A 12742-nucleotide genomic window follows, 5' to 3' on the forward strand; every position below is an offset into this window, starting at 1 on the left:
GGCATTTTCCCACTTGAGGAATCTTTAAAAAGCCTGTCTTGCAGCAGACCACTGGATTCATTCATGCAATCTTCTTTTTTTCCAAGAAAAAAATTACAGTTTAAAGCCTTTTTCATTATACCTATGAATTGTCACACAGCCGTGATATGATACTGGCCTGGGCATGGCTGCTACTCCTGTGATAATGCCCGTTGCAGGGTCATAACAAAGAATAGTGTCTGTGGCTTCACCATTTTCTCGTCTTCCACCAAGGATATAGATTTTTCCATTACATACAGACATGCCACAATTCTCCTGTTTCAAAATACACAAAGGAATACATGATTATTTAAACAACAAAACCTCAATTCCTGCATGTCTAGCCCAGTGCAGGATGACAGCATTGTGACCACCCTTTGTAAACACACTGGCCTACACTATTCCCTTCTGAAAGGGCCAGTACAGAAAGCACAGTAATTGGGGAAAGCAGCAGCACAGTCCTACAGAAAAGACTATTTCAGGTTTAAGCCTTCACTTCACATAGCTCAGACAAGGGATACAATGGAATACAGCTGAACACTACTTACCATTTAAACATCTGAGATAAGGAAAGAAGGAGAGAACAAAGGTTTTCAGAAGAGAGACCACATGAGGTACTATTAATGGAAAAAACAGGAACGAGGAGAAGCACCTCAGAGGAGTAACAGATTAAGGAGGAGGGAGGTAAACAGGGGAGAGGAAAAAAGCAATGACTAAGAAAAGACTGCATAAGAAAAAGACAGCGCTATGTCTTACTTGAAGCAGAGACAGATAGGATTTTATTTCTTCCTTAAACGCAGGTATGGAAAAAACAGTCCGTTAAATAGAGAACACAGATCGAAAGAGTGGAATAGAGGGAGGGCCAGGAAAAAGAAGAACACGTTTCTGTTAAGGTAGATACCGTACAGTATGTGACTGATGTTTTAAAAACATAGGGAAAATTAACTGATACACACACACTTTACTACCGAGGGGACACACTTTTAAATTCTGCTCAGTGCTCTGTATGTGGAAGTGGTAACAGCTCTCGCTGCTTAAGTCAGACACTTTCTGTCCTATGCAGTGGGGTTTTTTCACACTGTAAAAACAGCCTTCAATATTTTTTTGTTACATTGAAAGGCTTTAATCAGTTATAAGGAAATTACTATCTTCAGTCTAAATTAAAACATGCAGCAGAACTTGACAGATCAATTTCTATACAATTAAAACATCATCCATTATACTATTACACTGTTCTCCAACAGTAACTGCTCTCAAACAAAAGGTCTGGACTGGCTAACAGTGACACCCAGATGAAAAGCTACTGCTTTAGAAACTTTGTCTCCTGTGAGGTTTTGAATTATATAGATGAAGTAAAGCAAGAATGGAATCAGAGGTGCAATTTTAACAGGGTTAAACAAACGTCTACTCATTTCATGCCAAGATATTAATGTAAAAAAAACCAAACCCAACCTTTCAGATGTCTACAGGCCTTTTAGTGTTAATTACCTGTCTGCTGAATGTATTCTGTACATGCATCCAGTAGTCCTCAACTGGATCATAGCAGTATATTGCTTTGGTAAGCCCACCAGCAACATAGATCAGATTGTTTAGAGACACTGCCGTAATACATCTTTTTGCAATAGGGATGGTTGCACGGAGCAACCAGGAATTAGTATCGGGATCGTAAGACTGAACCTGAAAACAAATACATACATTTAAGGTTAAAAGCCTAACTGAAATAATAACCTGTCACACTCACACAGGTTATACAAGGAGAGCCAAAGAAACAATACCTGGTATGCAATATCTCACCAAAACCACGCCGCCAATATAAATGTAGGTCCATATATCAATAATGTCTATATACGCACTATATTCAACATTATTTCCCTAGCACTCAAGTTTAAGAATTCACAGAACTTTTTAAGAATTCAGAGAACTTGTGACGCTAAGACAGTATCAATGAGAAAGACCACAGTAACAGTATATTATTGAGTTAACCTTTTCTACTGTGTGTTTTTTGTATTATAATAATTCCATACTCCATTCAGCAAAACAGTTAAAACAGATCTCTGTATGATCTGTTTTTAAACCAACAATACTGTTTACCATGGATAGACGATGCAATCAAATACAATTAACTGACCTTGTCAGAACACGTGTTGTCATCAGGACCACCCCCGATCACAAACAGTTTGCCAACACAGCTGGTGACTGCTGGAGAGCTCACAGCTTCTTTAAGGGGAGCCACCTCTGTCCACCGATTAGAAAACGAATCGTAACACTCTACACTGCTGAGGCGGTTTTGCCCATCGTATCCTCCAACAACATATACCTATGCAAAGTGGTGAAAACGATCATCATTTCATTTTTAGAGTAGTTATTACATTTAAATATTAAATATTAAATTAAAGCTGCAAGAATCCTAATTTGCTTGGTTTGGGAAGGGATACTTTCCTCAAATTTTTAATTTCTACACAGGAGGAGAAGAATGTGGTCTAAAAATAGTAAGTAAAGACTCCCTGGAGAGTTCCATTCAGTCACGTGTGGAATGACACTGCAAACACATGTCCAAAGCATAGTATTATTAATACTGAGATAGAAACTTCCTATTTGAATGGCATTTGTTAGAAAAGGCACTTCTCTGTTTCTCCTTTTAAAGATTACATTCAGCAACAGCAGCAGCAGCTGCCCATCTGAATTTACCTTTGCTTTTCTGTGTTTTGCTTTTTTCCTGCTTGCTTTCAAAATATTTCTTCCTCTCAGTTTGTAAACTTTTCTTTACTTTCCTGTTGCTTCTCTCATAACTAAGAAGCAGAGCTCATTATTATTTGCATCTACCTTCTTCCCTCTGTTTGCTCCAGCTGCAAGTCTCATCTCTTAAGAAGTCCAAGGGGCACCACACATCCATCTTCCCTACCTTTCATTAATGGAATTCCCATGGGCGGTTGATCCCAGCTACTGGTTTTATGTTAAGGCATATATGCCTTCAAAATACAGCAAAACCTCCCGTTTCCCATTTGGTTAATTTCAACATAAAACATTAAATAAAAGAGCACAGAGCTGACATTCAGAGCAGTAACAGTTTCTGTTAATAACTGCATAAGCTGTTGAAAATTTGACTGCATTTTTGAAGCACAGGCAAATCCAGATGCTTCCTTGCTTCCCAAAAAAAATCGCTTCTTGGGGTTAAGACACTTCAATGAAAAAAAAAAAAAAAAGACCACAACAAAATAAGTATCTGAGAGGTAACATGATTTTCATGTCTACAAATAGTGTCTGACTTATAAAGAGCCTAATTGTTTAAAATATAATTTTATTTGAAAAATAGGTATTTTTAAAATTATTTGCTAGGAAATACAAAGTAATACTAAGTATGTATGTATGTTTTCTCCACTGTTTCCTTATCTACAGCAAATATCCCTACTATAAAAAAAAAATTATAAATATACTTCTCTTACTTTACCAAGAAGAACAGCCATTTTATGACGCCATCTGCCTTTATTTAAGGAGGCAACTCTGATCCAAATGTTAAGTTGAGAGTTATAAATCCAAACATCCCGGCTATTGATTCTTCCACCTTTAAAAACAAAAACATGCCAATTTGAATAAATTATCAAATGAGAAGTGTTAACTGTTAACATGCCCCTCTACAGTGGGCAATGAAAACTTTATATCCTTTTTAGGTGATATAAAGATCTATCTATATTTATATGTTAGACTGAAAGAGTCAGCTTCAGTGGATTTCCAACATGAAAACATACAGTAAGTCATTTTACTTATGTCTGCCGTTCCCAGTAACATCCTGAGATCACATTAGATTATTTCTTGAGATTGGAATGCATTTTAATGGCTTTTGCCCATGCGCTTCAGATTTCCCTTAGTGTCACTACCTGGATGAGACACTTGAAACCTTAACCATTTATGTGCCTTATGGCACACCCCTAACACCAGCTGTTCCTCTGTTTGGTTTGTGCATACATCTTCGTTGTACATGTGGTCAAATGACACAGGTACCACACACCTGCAGAGACAATTTCTTTGGTTAAACTAACACATAGGGCTTGGTGTCCAAACCATCAGCTGTACCCTGTAATCTACCCTTGCTAAAAGACTGAATGAGAGGTGTTTAAAAACGTATAGCTATTGGTCATTTCACTGTAAAAGCCTGGTATAAATGGATCCCCAACTCATGTCCTAAAAGGAATTTGTTTCCATTTTACATTCTCACAATGAGAAGCTTTAGCTGTTTTTCTTCTGGAGTCTAGGCACCCATACGACAGAAGTGAGCCTCCAGCAACGTACCAGTGCCACAGTGCTCCTAGGCAACTGGCGTTTTTAACCACACACTGCACATTTTGTAGCAGAGAAAATGCTGCTGGGGAAAGACTGCTTGGGATTTTTTGCTTGTTGTTTTTCCAACTGATGCTGCAAACAGGCCACTACTGTATTTTAAAGCAGTGTACTTCATAAGCATATGCTAGTCTCTTTAAATACAATTGATACCCTAGAATCAGCTGTAAAAAATTGCCAATTAATACCAAACAAAAATCCCAGAAAACACTTTTGTCTACAGTAAGATTGGTTTGGGGCTGGTATTCACCATTTACATCAGAAAGTGACTCTCGAGCTTCTGGAAGTTCACAGTACAAAGATCTGTCTCGCTACAAAAAAAACAACCAACCAGGAACAGAAAGAAGTCTTAAATTTTTTAGGATTATTCACCTGAAACAAGAATATCATTCCGTAGAGCACACACTGCATACTCAGACTTGGTAAATTCTGGAAGTTTAGCCAGGGACTTCCACTCTCCTGTTACAGGATCGTAGCACTCAGTGTATGGCAAATTGAACCCTCCAACGCGTTCACAGCCTCCAACAACAACTATCACCTCAGAATAACCAGTTGATCTGAAAAAGTGAACGCAGAAAACTAAGATGTAGAAGCTATTTATTAGTACATGGAGGCCAAACAACATTGTCTTCAAAACTGTGTGAAAATTGGAAAAATGTACTATTTGGCATTAACTTCTACAGCAAGAAAAAAAGAAAAAAAGACAAAAGAGTCATTTAGCAAACAGTTAGATGTTTTCACTGTTTCCAGCTGTCTCATTACACAGCAGGTTACCACAGCGACAGGCATTCCGTGTAAGTGGTGGAGTTGCACTGCACAACATGCTATGTGAAGAATAATGAAAATATACAGAAAGCCTTTACTCTAATAATATTTTTCCTTTGACTGTGCACGTAGAGGTATCAGAAACAGAGTTCAAGCGAGGCCTGAGACAATGAGCAATACATTTCACAATGAAACTGGTCCCCGTGTCCCCCTCTTGAATTTTACAAAAATTCATAGCACTTCATATTGCTTAAATATTCAAAAAGTTTAAAATGTTTAAGGTTATTTCTGCGGGGGGGCGGGGCGGGTGTGTGTGGTGGGGAAGCTGAAGGCATATAGTCACCAAAATAAGGGAAAAGAGACCTCAGAGCCAATGCACAGTTAAAAAAAATGAACAAGTGTAGTGATAGAAGGAAACATTAAGGAATGCCAAAATAAAAATTCAAGGCTAAAACAAAAACTAAAACTCAGTTTGGAAAAAATTAAGCGTTAGACAGTCTGTAATGTACACAAATAAGCCTTTAAATTCTCTTCCACATACTCATTCTCCTTCTACTAACCTGATGCTTCTGCATTACACATATTCTATATTCACAGCAATAACAAATTTTGTTATATGTTAATCCACATTTGAACGTAGAGAATTAACCAGCCATCTTTGACATGCAAATCAAACTATAACCAACTTTTACTCCTCCTCTCAAATTTGTAATTTCTTGTAAGCCTTTGTCAAAATCTTTTCAGGGCATTTTTAGATTAAAGGATTTTGCACTGATATAGTTATTTCAAGCACTGCTGTCTATTAAGTAAAACAGAATGCAAAATTGATTTTATTTTTGGTAAGACTTTTTGTTGTGTTGTGCTTTAACCTTGATCCCAATATGAACAGATGTCTCATTCATACCATTGCTGAGTACTATAGTCCTCTCTAAAAAAGCCAATCAAACAAAAAACAACACCACAAAAACTTATGACTGCATTTGTAATAAAAGTTCCATGATCTGTCTCCAAATTTCCTAACATGTGAATTTATGCACATACTAACTTAAAAATCCTGATGATGTTGTCCTCATTTTGAAACATCAGGAATAAAAGTAGTTAGCCCTTTTATCTCCTTGTCACCATACACCATAATTTAAATATACCATAAATATTTACTCAGAGTATTTTAAATAGGCAAAGGCAATGCTAAATGATAATGTAGTGTAATAATAATTATATAACAAAGATATGTATCTGAGATACGCACCTGAACTAGTCAGAAGAAACACTCTCTTCAGCTGCTCAGCTTTGAAGTTGTGCTTGTTCCTGGTTTCTATGTATTTACTGGTTTTTGCTTTTTTGAGGTACAACTCTGAAAAGAATCTCTCAAGGGATAAGAGAGAAGAGGCTCCTGTGCCAGCAAAGCATCACTCAGGAAGAGAATTTCCTTAAAAGCAAAATCTCATGATTTGCCTTAGAAGCAAGCCCAAATACCTCAGCTAACTGTATGTACAAAAGAGGTTTGTCTGTTGATTACTTTCTAGATTAGGATCAAGGCCTCTACTTACTTACCAAAAAGCTTACTCTACTGGATTATCAATCTTTATTTTAAACCTAAATGAACCAAAAATCTTTGATTGGAGAGAGCTCTTTATGAATTGCTGTGGAGTTTTGCTCTTTAAAGAAAATATTAATTTAGTACAGTATTTCAAATCCACAGAAACCCCAAAATTTTCCTAACATTTCAGTACCTATTTAACTACATCCTTTCTTCAGTTAGAAACATTTTCTCCATTAAATGTTCTTGAAGGAGTCTTGCACTGTATAGGTTTTAAGGTTAGTTCCAAAAGATTTTTTGCAAATGATGGAGAGCACATCAGTTAAAAAAATAATAAATAAATGTGGGAATATGCCAGAAGAACATACAGGCAAAGGCTAATTCCAGAAAAGAACTAAGGATATATTTGAATGGAGATTAGAAAAAGCTGTGATCTCAATCAGTGGTGCAGAAACTCCTCCTTGCAGCCCTCAGAAGACACATGTGAGCAAAATAACAGAGGTGAGCTAAAACAGGCACTAGAGAGATTCCAGGAGACACCCTCCCGTCAGGAAGGGGTGCACAGAATAGGAAAGGGGGCATGGAAGATGACCAACAGTGCCATGTAATCCCGTGCGTTCCCAAGAGCAGGTTTCCAAGGGGTCCCGAGTTACACACAGACCTCTACATGAGGTGGGAACGCCAACCAGCACAGCGTCAGCTGGAGAGAACAACTTTCAGTAGTTCAGACAGATTACTGTGTTGGTGTTTTTTTTTTTTAATTCACTTTTGGGTAGCAAATAGGCTAACAGGCAGAAATGTAAAGTGAAATAAAAACTCATCTCCTTGGGGCAAAAATAAGGGACTACACTAAAGCTTTCTAAAGGCAACCAAAAAGGAGGTGTTAAAATGTTTAAATGTAGTAACTTCTAACTAAAGAGGCACTCGTATATTGTTATCAGACAGCTTAGCAGAAACTGTGATTGAAGAATTCACAGGTACATGAAAATCTGAAGCTAATTCAAAGCATACAGCAGGAAGAGCCCGTTTTGTTTTGTTCATGGGAATGTATTAGTGCTCACTGCTTGATCTCAGCTTGCAGATTTGCTGCGCAGCACAACCAGCAGGGGACAAGAGAGACGGAAAAGGAGCACGGGAGACAACCTCAAGATGTCACTATGTGGTTGCAAGTACATAACTGAAAAGCTCTTTCAAAAAAATCAGTCTGCATTTGTCAACGATGCCTAGTGGCAAAAGGGCAAGCAGGCAACTCTTACACCACATTTTAAGTTTTTATTTACTTCAGGTAACCCTTCACTGACTTAAAAAAAAAAGTCAACTGCAAATTGCAATCCATGATGTTCTTTTAAAAAAAATGGGTAGAACCCACTTCACCCGTAGGTGTATACATACCATTACAAGGAATCACAATTAATTTCCAAAAGTTTCAGTAAAAACACTGGCATGGGAATTTCTGATCCTGCAGCCTGTCTCCTTTTAGAAACAGTTTATATAAAAAAAGAAATTGGAGGAATGCAAGAAAAAAGGAAAAGAGCCTTTCCACGTCCTCTCCTCCCCAAACTCCCCAGAAATATCCAGAAAAGGTAATGAAAACATGGGGGATGGGGGACCTGGTAACTGTTGTAAAACATGATCTCTTTTTGCTATAGGGAACAGAAACAAACAGGCAACAGAAACAAATGACAAAGAACTATTCCATGAATGTAATATAGAAAAGGGGAAAAAATCCCTGCTGGGAGGCCAGCCAGTTTCTCTTTGTAAATTACTTCTCTTGTTCCTGCCTACTCGAATTCACAGTGCAGTTTAATAAGCTCAGCAATAAACCCAACAAAACACACAAAATCCCAAACCAACACCACACACCGCCCTGGCTGCACCCCCCCGCCCCGCTTCAGATATCACCTATATGAGGCAAAAATCACCTGTATGAGGCAAAGTACTTCATTTATAAACTGGAATGCTACACTGAGGCTATTCAGATTCTCAAGTACATACACACCATGCACTTTGACAAAACTGTTCAGTCTGAGTGTATTTGCTTTCTTATCAAACTGAATAATAAACATACACCAAACACCACAGGCCACAGCCCCCCCTCCAGCTGCTCATGAAGCAAGGAGGTCTTTGGTCTGAATCCCCATGGTCCCTCCCTCAGGTCTGCACTCAGGGTACGAAATGCCTCAGACACTGTCATCACACCAGTTTCCAAACTGCCATGAAGCAAAAGCTTCCCAAGACCCTCCATGGCAGAGTTACAGCTTAGACCCAGCATGGCAGCAGGGTTGCAAGGAGTTTAAGAAGAATTTCTTCTCTCATGGCAGGATTGAAGACTGGAAAGCCACTAATCACTAATGGCACAAATGCTTGCCAAGTATTTCCCCCCACCATAAGCAAGCCTTTAACACATGCTTTAAAAAAAAAAGGTTCCCCACGCAGTCACTGTACAGCAACCACATATGACTAAGAGTAAACAAAGACGACTAACTCCTAACACAATCTGTTTGTCCAGACCAGATCATGGCATCACCTTAATACAACACATGATTTTATAACTACAGCTTAAATCAGCTGCAGTTAACAATAAACTATCATGTCAACTATCACATGGAGGTAAGGCTGGGAAAATGTTTTTCAGGAAGAAAAAAAAAATCATAACCACCGTTGCTCATGAATACCACTAATGGACTCTTCCTCATTTCTTCTTGCAATTTCAGTCACCTATTTGTGTAACACATTATTAAGTAGCAGCAATTCTGAATTATTAAAATGTCATAGAATAAGCATGAAATACTTCAGGAACTGTTTCATAATTCTTTAAAAATGCAAGATTTAGTTTCTTTACAGTTGAGAACCTGTTGTTCTGCTGTCTATCATCTATTACAAATCCGTGTACTACTGCATCTGTAAAGGACTTGTGACGTAGCAAGTGACTGCTCTGAATATACTTCCCCATCCACATGCTTTAGTGTGCTGTACACTCACATGACTATTATAAAGAGAAAATGGAATGGTTTACCTGCTATAGCACAGTACGTTCTTTTCAAGACACTGCTATTGTATGAAGTAACTTAAGATCTCACCTAGCAAACATTAATCTTTAGAAAATATTTTACTTGCAAGGTAACATAACTTCACTTACCTGAACAGTTGTTTATTTCAGAGCAATAAAGTTATCTGTGCAATAAGACTCACTTATGTACATTCTCAAGACATGTGTGAGCTTCACGTGTTGTGGGGAAGTACAGAAGTGTAACAGTAGAGGCTCCAGAATGCAAAATACAATAATCTGCAAGAGATTTTTTTCTGGGCACGCACATATCAAACATCTACACATTGAACCATGTCCTCCTCCTACAGAAATAAGGGGTCGGGGGGGGGGGGAACCACAATGTCCTCACCTGCGTGGCCTAGTTCTGGGAGACATCATCTCATTTCCAAGGATATGGTATCGCCTGGCTTCGTGCAGCAGCTGATAGCACTCTGGGGAATTCTGAATCAGCTGGTCCACTTCCACAGTCTGAACAAAGTAGTTGGGGTGTAACAACGGGAGCCTGACGTGCGTCAGAAGTTCGTGTAGGACCGGTCTTCGCAACTCAACTGCCCGGTACACCCAGCGCATGACAGCTTCAAACACCATCTCTTCCTTACTGATCACCAGTTCATCACTGCAAATGTAATCAATAAGCTCATCCTTCCCCAGTTCGAGGAATTCTTCATGCTGGGACACGTCCTCAAATGTCTGCAGCGCAAAATTCCTGCACTTGGTGAACAGTGTCTTGAGCGAGTGTGTATCTGCAAAGCGCTGGATGCCCAGGCAATTGCAAGGATCCAGCTGTTCTTCCAGGAACTTGGCGCAGGCATCACGCAAAACACTGATCTGAAAGAGACTTGATGTTTCAAAGAGATACTGCACATTCTCTGTAGTGATTTTCACCTTGCCAGTGTATACGTACTGCAAAAAGCAATCCATAGCTTCAGCAAAAATGCCATTGATCTCCACTAACATCTCTCTGCTTTCTCTGTGATCGTTGCAAAACATAGCTCTGAAGTAGCTGCTGCAGGCTGAGAGAACCGCACGATGGCAGGGGAACTCCCTTCCTTCCACACAGATAATAACATCTGTGAACAACCGGCTGTCTCGAAATTCATTGAAGATCTGGAGAATGCTTTCAGCATGGGATGATCCCGAGGAGAAGTCGAAAAACTCAGGGCCTGACAACGATTTTGGGTCCATTTCAAAAACTTTCCGTTTGGTTGCAGGGGAATCTCGTATCCCACTATCCTCTCTATTCAGTCTGCGTCCCAGTATTAGTACCATTGTTACATCAGTTGGCTATAGAGTCATTGAGAAAAATCTGCAGAGCTTCTCCTTCACAGTGCTATGGTCTGAAAAATTAAAACACTTCAGTATTCAGTCTGGTATATTCTTAATTTCATCATGGGAATTAGACAAGATACTTGTTTGGTCACTCTGAGAATTGGTACAATTTTTGACCTTTACCAGAGGTGACATGGAATTACGGGCAAATTACCGTGCACCTTGCGCAGGGCAATGCAGCATTCTCTGCTACAGGTTAAACACAAAATATACCCCTAGAACAGGTGCCATTGATGGCAAGTTCTGAATGTCCCAGCACCACTGGCATTGCATTAGTGTTCAAGGTTAAAAAAAGGGAGAGCTTGGCTCCAGCAAATCACCCAACTCACAGAAGCCAAAGACTTCCTGGATAAAGATCCAGAGCTTGGGCTTTTCTCATTTTTCAGTGTAATCCTCGCTTAAGCTGGAGCGTCCAAGTACTGCAGTAACAGCACTAGTCAAAAAGGGAAAACAAACAAAAAAAGACTGACATTTTCAAAATAAAAATTCAGTTAAGACATCACTCCATTTTCATTATCAAGCCTATCATAACGAAGTCTTATCATACTAGTGTTTAAGAACATTCAGTTATCTCAGTGAATAACCTCGACTGTAAGTTTTCACCTGTTCATTCTAGCACCTACAAATTAATTCACTGATAATCTAACGTTCAATTAAAAATGAACGTAAACTCTAGCACACAAACCAGAATGCAGAAGAATTACATTTCTTTGTGTACAACTACTGAAAATAAGAGCCATATAATCTAAGGTTCAATTAAAAATGAACGTAAACCGCTAGCACACAAACCAGAATGCAGAAGAATTACATTTCTTTGTGTACAACTACTGAAAATAAGAGCCATGGGCAACCTACTAAGGACAGGAAGATTTTCTGTTTTCCAAAGAGCTACTAGCAAATTATTAGCAAAGCTTCTCGCTCAAACATTTTCCAAATACAGGCGTACGATGTTCCCCCCAGCATGCAAACACACACATCATCACAGCACTGAAGTCGCAAAGATCAAGTACCCAAAGGACAGCATATGCCAATATTAAAGGCTGTAGGTGAAGAAAATGCAGCTGATTTTGCAGATAGAGCGCATTAGAAGGAACGCGGTCAACCAATCCAGCAGCAATAGGGCTTTTTGCCACTCTGGAGCTTTAAAATGAACTATCCGAGTGTCCACCAAAATATATGGAGGCAGGAAGAGGCTGGGCAAAACGCCCTCTTGGGTCTGACACAGCCATCGTTCCAAACGCACGTAATATTTATTTGTAGGTCTAGAAGGACATGCAATGGATGATTTTCAACTTCATGGAATTTTTTTTCATGCTTCCAAGAGGTTATATGCAGTTTCCCTCATTCCCCACTTACAGAGTCAGTAAACGTCAGCTCCTCACAGCAATTTCATTTCCTGGCGTGCTAGCATCTTTAGAGCTGCAATTACCCAATCCAAGTCTGGCTACATCATCGCTTAATATAGAACACAATGAACACGCTTTTTTTAAACGGGCTTTTTACACAGCACCTTTAAAAGGCACCATCTTAAAGAATGTATGCTGTACATTTACTCATTGAGAAAAGAAGTTTTAAAACTATCACCTTCCATATAAGATTTTTTACACATATTTACATGGTATGGCACGTTTACCCTACAAAATACTTAATTTTAATTTGAATGAAAATAAGATCAGTTGTCCCTTCCATGCTTAAAAAACACTGCT

General features: G+C 38.8%; 1 protein-coding gene across 1 annotated transcript; it reads right to left on the reverse strand.

Annotated features, from left to right (window-relative positions):
- Nucleotides 1-10976, reverse strand: KLHL24 (kelch-like family member 24). Its single transcript, XM_009699640.1, has 6 exons — nucleotides 10057-10976; nucleotides 4726-4910; nucleotides 3462-3580; nucleotides 2147-2335; nucleotides 1507-1695; nucleotides 1-294 (listed from the first exon to the last, which is right to left on the reverse strand). Exons 1-6 carry the CDS (start codon nucleotides 10974-10976, stop codon nucleotides 94-96), a joined length of 1803 nt encoding a protein of 600 aa, XP_009697942.1. The 3' UTR covers nucleotides 1-93.
- Between the last annotated feature and the right edge of the window lie 1766 nt (nucleotides 10977-12742).

Source organism: Cariama cristata, unplaced genomic scaffold (genome assembly GCF_000690535.1).
Source record: "Cariama cristata isolate BGI_N322 unplaced genomic scaffold, ASM69053v1 scaffold20964, whole genome shotgun sequence".
NCBI lineage: Eukaryota > Metazoa > Chordata > Aves > Cariamiformes > Cariamidae > Cariama > Cariama cristata.